Below are 12,500 nucleotides of genomic sequence, written 5' to 3' on the forward strand. Positions count from 1 at the left end.
TTTCCTCAGAATTTTGAGATATAAAAATGTGAGAAAAAAAGGCGCAATTACCTTCTTTATTTTTTATTCTGTGGCGAAAACAAGCTCCCCTAGAAAAGTCCTCACTCACATAGCGAAGTAAAGGTGTGTATTTGTTAGAGATAGTCTGGAAACCTCCGAGAGATGACACAGTTCAAGAGAAACTTAGCCAGGAGTATTCGCTAAACTAATCGAGTAAATTAACCATGTCCACGACAGCACGTCTCAGCTATGTTACACTTCGCTTAACGAATAAAGGTAAATCCTTAAAATGAAGCTGGTTAGGAGGCAGTAAACTATCAGAGTTAAGTAATAAACAAGAATTTAAAAAGCAGACTATCGCTTAAAGTATCGCTTATCGTGAATTATAATGCTTTTGCTAAAATTTGCATATTTTATGTTTTTGTGTATTTTGTTCTGTTTTTGTCTTTATTTTGGTTATTTGTTATACTTGAAAAAGCTATATTAAAGGTCAACCTTGTAGGCTTATATATAAAGAGAAATGTATTTACAACCAAAACAAAGAGAGGCGTTTATACTGTTGTTTCAGCCTTCGTTTTTCACCTTTCAAAGAGTCAGGAGACATGAGCGTATGAAGGAAACTGAAGGCTTCTCGTTGGAATGAAACGTCACGGCAGTAGAGACTCGAGTATAAAGGATGGCAGAGGCGTGTGCACTTTCACCGACGCACACGTGTTTCAGGGCAGTAAACAGCATGGGAGAGGCTGTTGCCATGGATACATTAGCGTGATGTGGAGACTGGATTGATCATCACATTCAAATATCCCTAACGCTCACCGAAGGCCTCTAGAGCAAGAAAAGAATAGACCCCATTTCAACAACAGATTACCAGTCAGCAGCGTCTCTGAGGTGCAGTTATTACCCTGTTTCAGAAAAATCAATCATGCTTTTATGATTGCATCTTCACAAAAGACAAGAGTACAGGACTGGGCTGTTAGATGTGAGGTGAAACGGGCCATCTGACATCTCACACACTCGACAGATGGACAAGCTCTTGTTCTCACCACTATTGGTGTAGACGTGAACTTCACAGGAAATTACATGTTCATATCTCTCAAGTTCTGTGTGTACTGTTAAATCTGTCTGTCCTCTCCCTGTTTCACACATCGGACTCTATGCTGGAGAGCTTCTCGTACACGTGTCCGTTGCTGCCGTTGAAGGGCCGAGGCGGGCCGAGACTGAGCTTGCTGGTGTAGTGGTTCCCCATGCACATCTCCACGGGGAAGCGAGGAGCTAGGTTAGACATGACTCCTGACGCCGGCAGGAATGAGGTCGAGCCGATGTTCCCGTACACATCGCCCTGCTGGTGCTGCGTGGTGGCGTAGCAGGTCTTGGCACCGTGCAGGAGACACTGGTCGTCTCCAAACGTGGGGATGAAGGGGTTGTGGTCGGTGCGGTCGGGATAGAGGGATTTGGACAGGGAGTGAGCTGGCCCCTCCATGAGTCCTCTGTTTCTCAGATCCCGCTCCCCAACCGAGCGCCGGTGCGGGAACAATCCGAACGGGCTCTTCCCGGTGGCGCCGTAGAATAGCGGGTCTTGCTCGGGTTCCGGCTCGGGGAACTGTAACACGTGTGCGAAGGGCCCATCCATGCAGCGCTCCCTCTCCTTGAGGCTGACGCTGCGCGGGGGCAGTGGGATCACGCCGGCTACGCCACAGCCTGGCGCCGGCACACCGGACTCCTCCCTCTGCAGGTCCACGAAGGCGTCATAGGAGTGCTGTCGGCGTAGCGGTTTCCCACTGAACGCCCTGCGGCGCTGCGCCGGCGTCAGCTGGTCCAACAGGTGGTTACTGTCCTCGCTGATGTCATACAGGTTCCCGGACTTCTTGCAGGCTTCGCAGCGCATGCAAGTGGCAGAACTGGGTCGACTCCCGACACCTCCCGACGCCACACAGTAAGCCGTCCCACCCGCGTGGCCCGTCTGCTTGCTCCCCGCACTGCTAGCTCGACAGCTACGACACTCCCACTCGCTCTGGCCCTCCGGCTTCTTGGGCTTGCTCTTCAAGAAGTCGTCCACCGACACCAGGCTGGTGCAGTTCCCTCCACCGGGCCCGTCCGTGAGGTCCACGTGCTCCCACTGCGGGACGCCTTCTTTGGGCCGGAACTGGTCCAGGTAGAAATCCCTCAGGCTCTCCTTGTCCTGTAACAGGTACGAGGATGAGTTTACGCGGCCGCCTCGCTTGCGCTCAGATGGAGGAGAGTTGGAGCGTTGCCCACGATGGTGATAATGGTGGTGCTGGCGGCGCCGGTGACCCATCTCGAGTTCGTCCAGCTCACGCCGGGACTTCGCCGAAGCGGGTCGCTTCTTCAGGCTGTCTCTGTACTGCTTACGCTTCTTAGCATTGCCCTCCAGGTTTCCGTAGGTCACGGTGTGAGTTGAAATGTCGGACACGTCAGAGCGGATGTTTCCGTCGTCGGCTCCGTGGTGATGCCCCGCGATATACCCCGAACTGGACGCTCCGCCTTTAAAGGAGAACTTTCCATAGAGCTCTGCGAGCCCTTGCTTCAAGCCAGAGCCGGTCGGAGGAGTCTGGCTGTGGAGCAGGTCGAACTTGCTCATGTTCCTGTGTGTGAGGGCAGATCTGGGCTGGGTGCTGAAGATTGGGCCTCCACCGGGGCCGTCGCAGTCGAACAGACCCTCCTCCAGAGAGCTGCTGGAGCCCAGGCTCCGGGGCCCGGGGCCCTCCGTCAGCCCCAGCGCAGAGCCCCCGTGGTGGAGCCGGTAGTGCTCCTGGTACAGGTTGCTGTCCTTCAGGTGCAGGTTCCCGAAGGTGCGCTCCACCTCGTTGATGTAGTCACTGAACATGTTGTCCTCGGGCAGGTACGGGCTCTTGCAGTCCAAGGGCCCAGCAAGGCTCCGGCGCTGCTCGCTGATGTCGTACACGGAGGACTCGCGGCGGATGAAGTCCAGCGCGCTGTGCGGAGAGCCGTTGACCCCGGACAGAGAGGCCATGTTCTTGGCCGTGCGCAGCAGGCGTAGGATGTTGGAGTGGGTGTTGTTCATCGTGGCGGAGGGGGAGTTCATATCCGAACTCTTCTCTTCGATTTCCACTCCGTGAATGCAGCTGTAAATCTCCTGAGAGAGGAAGAGAGAGAAGATTCAGTGTTCAGAGTTGCCGTTAAAGGGATAGTTCACCCAAAAATTATTATTTACTCAAGTCATCTTAGGTGTATATTACATTTATGTTAAAAAATGTCCTGGCTCGTCCAAGCTTTATAATGGCAGTGAATTGCTCGAGAAAATTTGAAGCCCATAGAAGTCCAAAGTGCATACATCCATGATAAACCAATATCAATACGGCTCCAGGGGGAAAGGCGTTTGTGTTAAGGAAAATAACCATATTTATAACTTCATAAACTAAAATCACTCCGACAGACGGCCATACGCATAGATTTAAGGTGGAAGACTAACCCCTGACCCGACGCACAACATAATGACGAACGCGGAAGCTCAAAGGAAAGAGCAAAACAAAACACCAGTTGAGATTTAGCCATTATGAAGAGAAATGTCAGAGGATTTCTATAATAGAAGAGGAGCTTCAGTTTTGTTGCACAGCCCTATTAGTTTAAACCGCGAGAGGTGTCTAAGCTAACGCTACTTCAACATCTACGTCATGAACACGTTATTTTAGATTATAAAGATTATAAAGATTAGATTATAAAGTTAAAAATGAAGTTACACTTCCCTCATATCCTGATGCACTCGTTACATCATAAGAAGAATGGCATCTACGCTAATTTTAGTGTCTTTGTTTATTCCGAGGTTTTCCCGCAGCCTGCCGGATCCAGGCCGTTTCCAGATCTGACGAAGGACTTTCGCCTGGACCCGATGACAATGCAGTGCTGAAGTGCCAACTAGCCTCTCCCTATGGAGGATCCCTATACCACTCTACAGATAAAGCGTTGTGCAATTTTTCGGTTCGCGTACCTACCCAAAGTGATAAGATAAAATAAAATTCTGCATCAAAATTTATAGACAAGTAGTTTGTTTAGGCATGGTTTGTAAGGAATTACAAACCTGCGCACATATATTCAAACACACATAACTATAGAATCAATTCTTAATGCGCATGTGAACGCCATCAGCGTCTATCACAGGTTCACGTTTAAAGTCTGTTTAGAGAGAACGGTGTCGTCTTAGCGGCCCCTAATTTAATAACAAATGATCATTTAGAAGGAAGTGAATCAATCAAAACTAACTTTAGCTGGAAAAAACATTTTTCAAGAGCCACTATAAAACAAAACCAATCTCTGTTACCTTAAATTATATGTTTATCTCTGTAAAGCTGCTTTGAAACAATCTACATTGTTAAAAGCGCTATATAAATGAGGATGACTTGACTTGACTAAATATGGATATTTTTCTTACAAAAATCCATGGCTTCGCTTCAGAAGGCCTTTATTAACCCCCCGGAGCCTGTGGAGCACTTTAATCATGGATATATACAGTTTTATGATGGACAGATGCACTTTTATGATGGATAGATGCACTTTTATGATGGACAGATGCACTTTTATGATGGATAGATGCACTTTTATGATGGACAGATGCACTTTTATGATGGATAGATGCACTTTTATGATGGACAGATGCACTTTTATGATGGACAGATGCTCTTTTATGATGGATAGATGCTCTTTTATGATGGGCAGATGCACTTTTATGACGGATAGATGCACTTTTATGATGGACAGATGCACTTTTATGATGGACAGATGCACTTTTATGATGGACAGATGCACTTTTATGAAGGACAGATGCACTTTTATGATGGACAGATGCTCTTTTATGATGGGCAGATGCACTTTTATGACGGATAGATGCACTTTTATGATGGACAGATGCACTTTTATGATGGACAGATGCACTTTTATGATGGATAGATGCACTTTTATGATGGATAGATGCTGTTTTATGGTGGACAGATGCGCTTTTATGATGGACTGATGCACTTTTATGATGGACAGATGCACTTTTATGATGGACAGATGCACTTTTATGATGGACAGATGCACTTTTATGATGGGCAGATGCAGTTTAATCATGGATATATGCACTTTTATGATGGACAGATGCTCTTTTATGATGGATAGATGTACTTTTATGATGGACAGATGCTCTTTTATGATGGATAGATGCACTTTTATGATGGACAGATGCTCTTTTATGATGGACAGATGCTCTTTTATGATGGACAGATGCACTTTTATGATGGGCAGATGCAGTTTAATCATGGATATATGCACTTTTATGATGGACAGATGCTCTTTTATGATGGATAGATGCACTTTTATGATAGACAGATACACTTTTATGATGGATAGATGCACTTTTATGATGGACAGATGCTCTTTTATGATGGACAGATGCACTTTTATGATGGACAGATGCTCTTTTATGATGGACAGATGCTCTTTTATGATGGATAGATGCACTTTTATGATGGATAGATGCTGTTTTATGGTGGACAGATGCGCTTTTATGATGGACTGATGCACTTTTATGATGGACAGATGCACTTTTATGATGGACAGATGCACTTTTATGATGGACAGATGCACTTTTATGATGGATAGATGCACTTTTATGATGGATAGATGCTGTTTTATGGTGGACAGATGCGCTTTTATGATGGACTGATGCACTTTTATGATGGACAGATGCACTTTTATGATGGACAGATGCACTTTTATGATGGACAGATGCACTTTTATGATGGGCAGATGCAGTTTAATCATGGATATATGCACTTTTATGATGGACAGATGCTCTTTTATGATGGATAGATGTACTTTTATGATGGACAGATGCTCTTTTATGATGGATAGATGCACTTTTATGATGGACAGATGCTCTTTTATGATGGACAGATGCTCTTTTATGATGGACAGATGCACTTTTATGATGGGCAGATGCAGTTTAATCATGGATATATGCACTTTTATGATGGACAGATGCTCTTTTATGATGGATAGATGCACTTTTATGATAGACAGATACACTTTTATGATGGATAGATGCACTTTTATGATGATAGATGCACTTTTATGATGGACAGATGCTCTTTTATGATGGACAGATGCACTTTTATGATGGACAGATGCTCTTTTATGATGGACAGATGCTCTTTTATGATGGATAGATGCACTTTTATGATGGACAGATGCACTTTTATGACGGATAGATGCACTTTTATGATGGACAGATGCACTTTTATGATGGGCAGATGCAGTTTAATCATGGATATATGCTCTTTTATGATGGACAGATGCACTTTTATGATGGACAGATGCACTTTTATGATGGGCAGATGCAGTTTAATCATGGATATATGCTCTTTTATGATGGATAGATGCACTTTTATGATAGACAGATACACTTTTATGATGGATAGATGCACTTTTATGATGATAGATGCACTTTTATGATGGACAGATGCACTTTTATGATGGATAGATGCACTTTTATGATGGACAGATGCACTTTTATGATGGACAGATGCTCTTTTATGATGGGCAGATGCACTTTTATGACGGATAGATGCACTTTTATGATGGACAGATGCACTTTTATGATGGGCAGATGCAGTTTAATCATGGATATATGCTCTTTTATGATGGACAGATGCACTTTTATGATGGACAGATGCACTTTTATGATGGACAGATGCACTTTTATGATGGACAGATGCACTTTTATGATGGACAGATGCACTTTTATGATGGGCAGATGCAGTTTAATCATGGATAGATGCACTTTTATGATGGACAGATGCACTTTTATGATGGACAGATGCACTTTTATGATGGACAGATGCACTTTTATGATGGATAGATGCTCTTTTATGATGGATAGATGCACTTTTATGATGGACAGATGCACTTTTATGATGGACAGATGCACTTTTATGATGGACAGATGCACTTTTATGATGGACAGATGCTCTTTTATGGTGGACAGATGCGCTTTTATGATGGACAGATGCACTTTTATGATGGACAGATGCTCTTTTATGATGGATAGATGCACTTTTATGATGGACAGATGCTCTTTTATGATGGATAGATGCACTTTTATGATGGACAGATGCTCTTTTATGATGGACAGATGCACTTTTATGATGGGCAGATGCAGTTTAATCATGGATATATGCACTTTTATGATGGACAGATGCTCTTTTATGATGGATAGATGCACTTTTATGATAGACAGATGCACTTTTATGATGGATAGATGCACTTTTATGATGATAGATGCACTTTTATGATGGACAGATGCTCTTTTATGATGGACAGATGCACTTTTATGATGGACAGATGCACTTTTATGATGGACAGATGCTCTTTGATGATGGACAGATGCACTTTTATGATGGACAGATGCACTTTTATGATGGATAGATGCTCTTTTATGATGGACAGATGCACTTTTATGATGGACAGATGCTCTTTGATGATGGACAGATGCACTTTTATGACGGATAGATGCACTTTTATGATGGACAGATGCACTTTTATGATGGACAGATGCTCTTTTATGATGGGCAGATGCACTTTTATGACGGATAGATGCACTTTTATGATGGACAGATGCACTTTTATGATGGGCAGATGCAGTTTAATCATGGATATATGCTCTTTTATGATGGACAGATGCACTTTTATGATGGACAGATGCTCTTTTATGATGGGCAGATGCACTTTTATGACGGATAGATGCACTTTTATGATGGACAGATGCACTTTTATGATGGACAGATGCACTTTTATGATGGGCAGATGCAGTTTAATCATGGATAGATGCACTTTTATGATGGACAGATGCACTTTTATGATGGACAGATGCACTTTTATGATGGACAGATGCACTTTTATGATGGATAGATGCTCTTTTATGATGGATAGATGCACTTTTATGATGGACAGATGCACTTTTATGATGGACAGATGCACTTTTATGATGGACAGATGCACTTTTATGATGGACAGATGCTCTTTTATGGTGGACAGATGCGCTTTTATGATGGACAGATGCACTTTTATGATGGACAGATGCTCTTTTATGATGGATAGATGCACTTTTATGATGGACAGATGCTCTTTTATGATGGATAGATGCACTTTTATGATGGACAGATGCTCTTTTATGATGGACAGATGCACTTTTATGATGGGCAGATGCAGTTTAATCATGGATATATGCACTTTTATGATGGACAGATGCTCTTTTATGATGGATAGATGCACTTTTATGATAGACAGATGCACTTTTATGATGGATAGATGCACTTTTATGATGATAGATGCACTTTTATGATGGACAGATGCACTTTTATGATGGGCAGATGCACTTTTATGACGGATAGATGCACTTTTATGATGGACAGATGCACTTTTATGATGGATAGATGCTCTTTTATGATGGACAGATGCACTTTTATGATGGACAGATGCTCTTTTATGATGGGCAGATGCACTTTTATAATGGACAGATGCTCTTTTATGATGGGCAGATGCACTTTTATGACGGATAGATGCACTTTTATGATGGACAGATGCACTTTTATGACGGATAGATGCACTTTTATGATGGACAGATGCACTTTTATGATGGACAGATGCTCTTTTATGATGGGCAGATGCACTTTTATGACGGATAGATGCACTTTTATGATGGACAGATGCACTTTTATGATGGGCAGATGCAGTTTAATCATGGATATATGCTCTTTTATGATGGACAGATGCACTTTTATGATGGACAGATGCTCTTTTATGATGGGCAGATGCACTTTTATGACGGATAGATGCACTTTTATGATGGACAGATGCTCTTTTATGATGGACAGATGCACTTTTATGATGGATAGATGCACTTTTATGATGGACAGATGCACTTTTATGATGGACAGATGCTCTTTTATGATGGGCAGATGCACTTTTATGACGGATAGATGCACTTTTATGATGGACAGATGCACTTTTATGATGGGCAGATGCAGTTTAATCATGGATATATGCTCTTTTATGATGGATAGATGCACTTTTATGATGGACAGATGCACTTTTATGATGGACAGATGCACTTTTATGATGGATAGATGCACTTTTATGATGGATAGATGCTCTTTTATGGTGGACAGATTCGCTTTTATGATGGACAGATGCACTTTTATGATGGACAGATGCTCTTTTATGATGGACTGATGCACTTTTATGATGGACAGATGCTCTTTTATGATGGACAGATGCACTTTTATGATGGACAGATGCACTTTAATCATGGATATATGCACTTTTATGATGGACAGATGCTCTTTTATGATGGACAGATGCTCTTTTATGATGGACAGATGCTCTTTTATGATGGACAGATGCTCTTTTATGATGGACAGATGCACTTTTATGATGGACAGATGCACTTTAATCATGGATATATGCACTTTTATGATGGACAGATGCTCTTTTATGATGGACAGATGCTCTTTTATGATGGACAGATGCACTTTTATGATGGACAGATGCACTTTAATCATGGATATATGCACTTTTATGATGGATATATGCACTTTTATGATGGACAGATGCACTTTAATCATGGATATATGCACTTTTATGATGGACAGATGCTCTTTTATGATGGATAGATGAACTTTTATGACGGATAGATGTACTTTTATGATGAACGGATGCACTTTTATGATGGATAGATGCACTTTTATGATGGACAGATGCTCTTTTATGATGGATAGATGCACTTTTATGATGAACAGATGCACTTTTATGATGGACAGATGCTCTTTTATGATGGACAGATGCACTTTTATGATGGACAGATGCACTTTTATCATGGACAGATGCACTTTTATGATGGACAGATGCACTTTTATGATGGATAGATGAACTTTTATGATGGATAGATGCACTTTTATGATGGACAGATGCACTTTTATGATGGACAGATGCACTTTTATGATGGGCAGATGCACTTTTATGATGGATAGATGCACTTTAATCATGGATATATGCACTTTTATGATGGACAGATGCACTTTTATGATGGACAGATGCACAGATGCACTTTTATGATGGACAGATGCACTTTTATGATGGACAGATGCTCTTTTATGATGGACAGATGCACTTTAATCATGGATATATGCACTTTTATGATGGACAGATGCTCTTTTATGATGGACAGATGCTCTTTTATGATGGACAGATGCACTTTAATCATGGATATATGCACTTTTATGATGGACAGATGCACTTTTATGATGGACAGATGCTCTTTTATGATGGACAGATGCACTTTAATCATGGATATATGCACTTTTATGATGGACAGATGCACAGATGCACTTTTATGATGGACAGATGCTCTTTTATGATGGATAAATGCTCTTTTATGACGGACAGATGCACTTTTATGATGGACTGATGCACTTTTATGATGGATAGATGCTCTTTTATGATGGACAGATGCACTTTTATGATGGACAGATACACTTTTATGATGGATAGATGCTCTTTTATGATGGATGCTCTTTTATGATGGACAGATGCACTTTTATGATGGACAGATGCACTTTTATGATGGACAGATGCTCTTTGATGATGGACAGATGCACTTTTATGATGGACAGATGCACTTTTATGATGGATAGATGCACTTTTATGATGGATAGATGCACTTTTATGATGGACAGATGCACTTTTATGATGGACAGATGCACTTTTATGATGGACAGATGCAGTTTTATGATGGATAGATGCACTTTTATGATGGATAGATGCACTTTTATGATGGATAGATGCACTTTTATGATGGATATATGCACTTTTATCATGGATATATGCACTTTTATGATGGACAGATGCACTTTTATGATGGATAGATGCACTTTTATGATGGATAGATGCACTTTTATGATGGATATATGCACTTTTATCATGGATATATGCACTTTTATGATGGACAGATGCACTTTTATGATGGATAGATGCACTTTTATGATGAATAGATGCACTTTTATGATGGATATATGCACTTTTATGATGGATAGATGCACTTTTATCATGGATAGATGCACTTTTATGATGGATATATGCACTTTTATCATGGACATATGCACTTTTATCATGGATAGATGCACTTTTATGATGGATATATGCACTTTTATGATGAATAGATGCACTTTTATGATGGATATATGCACTTTTATGATGGATAGATGCACTTTTATCATGGATAGATGCACTTTTATGATGGATATATGCACTTTTATCATGGACATATGCACTTTTATCATGGATAGATGCACTTTTATGATGGACAGATGCACTTTTATGATGAATAGATGCACTTTTATGATGGATATATGCACTTTTATGATGGATAGATGCACTTTTATCATGGATAGATGCACTTTTATCATGGATAGATGCACTTTTATGATGGATATATGCACTTTTATCATGGACATATGCACTTTTATCATGGATAGATGCACTTTTATGATGGATAGATGCACTTTTATGATGAATAGATGCACTTTTATGATGGATATATGCACTTTTATGATGGATAGATGCACTTTTATCATGGATAGATGCACTTTTATGATGGATATATGCACTTTTATCATGGACATATGCACTTTTATCATGGATAGATGCACTTTTATGATGGACAGATGCACTTTTATGATGAATAGATGCACTTTTATGATGGACAGATGCAGTTTTATGATGGATAGATGCACTTTTATGATGGATAGATGCACTTTTATGATGGATAGATGCACTTTTATGATGGATATATGCACTTTTATCATGGATATATGCACTTTTATGATGGACAGATGCACTTTTATGATGGATAGATGCACTTTTATGATGGATAGATGCACTTTTATGATGGATATATGCACTTTTATCATGGATATATGCACTTTTATGATGGACAGATGCACTTTTATGATGGATAGATGCACTTTTATGATGAATAGATGCACTTTTATGATGGATATATGCACTTTTATGATGGATAGATGCACTTTTATCATGGATAGATGCACTTTTATGATGGATATATGCACTTTTATCATGGACATATGCACTTTTATCATGGATAGATGCACTTTTATGATGGATATATGCACTTTTATCATGGATAGATGCACTTTTATGATGAATAGATGCACTTTTATGATGGATATATGCACTTTTATCATGGATAGATGCTCTTTTATGATGGATAGATGCACTTTTATGATGGATATATGCACTTTTATCATGGATAGATGCTCTTTTATGATGGATAGATGCACTTTTATGATGGATATATGCACTTTTATCATGGACAGATGCACTTTTATGATGAATAGATGCACTTTTATGATGAATAGATGCACTTTTATGATGAATAGATGCACTTTTATGATGGATAGATGCATTTT

The 12,500-nt window shown here is 40.6% G+C and overlaps 1 protein-coding gene across 1 annotated transcript in view; it reads right to left on the reverse strand.

The window, feature by feature from the left end:
* The window catches only part of grin2ba (glutamate receptor, ionotropic, N-methyl D-aspartate 2B, genome duplicate a), a 95,728-nt gene that overhangs the window by 2,326 nt on the left and 80,902 nt on the right, over positions 1–12,500 (reverse strand). The window contains exon 17 of the mRNA XM_077205502.1: positions 1–3,115. This exon is cut by the window's left edge and continues 2,326 nt beyond it. Within this exon, the coding sequence (XP_077061617.1) occupies positions 1,139–3,115 (1,977 nt within the window). The 3' untranslated portion in view covers positions 1–1,138. The remainder of the gene's footprint in view (positions 3,116–12,500) is intronic.

This window comes from Siphateles boraxobius, unplaced genomic scaffold (assembly GCF_051911475.1).
Source record: "Siphateles boraxobius isolate OS27281-9 unplaced genomic scaffold, OSU_SipBor_1 54, whole genome shotgun sequence".
NCBI lineage: Eukaryota > Metazoa > Chordata > Actinopteri > Cypriniformes > Leuciscidae > Siphateles > Siphateles boraxobius.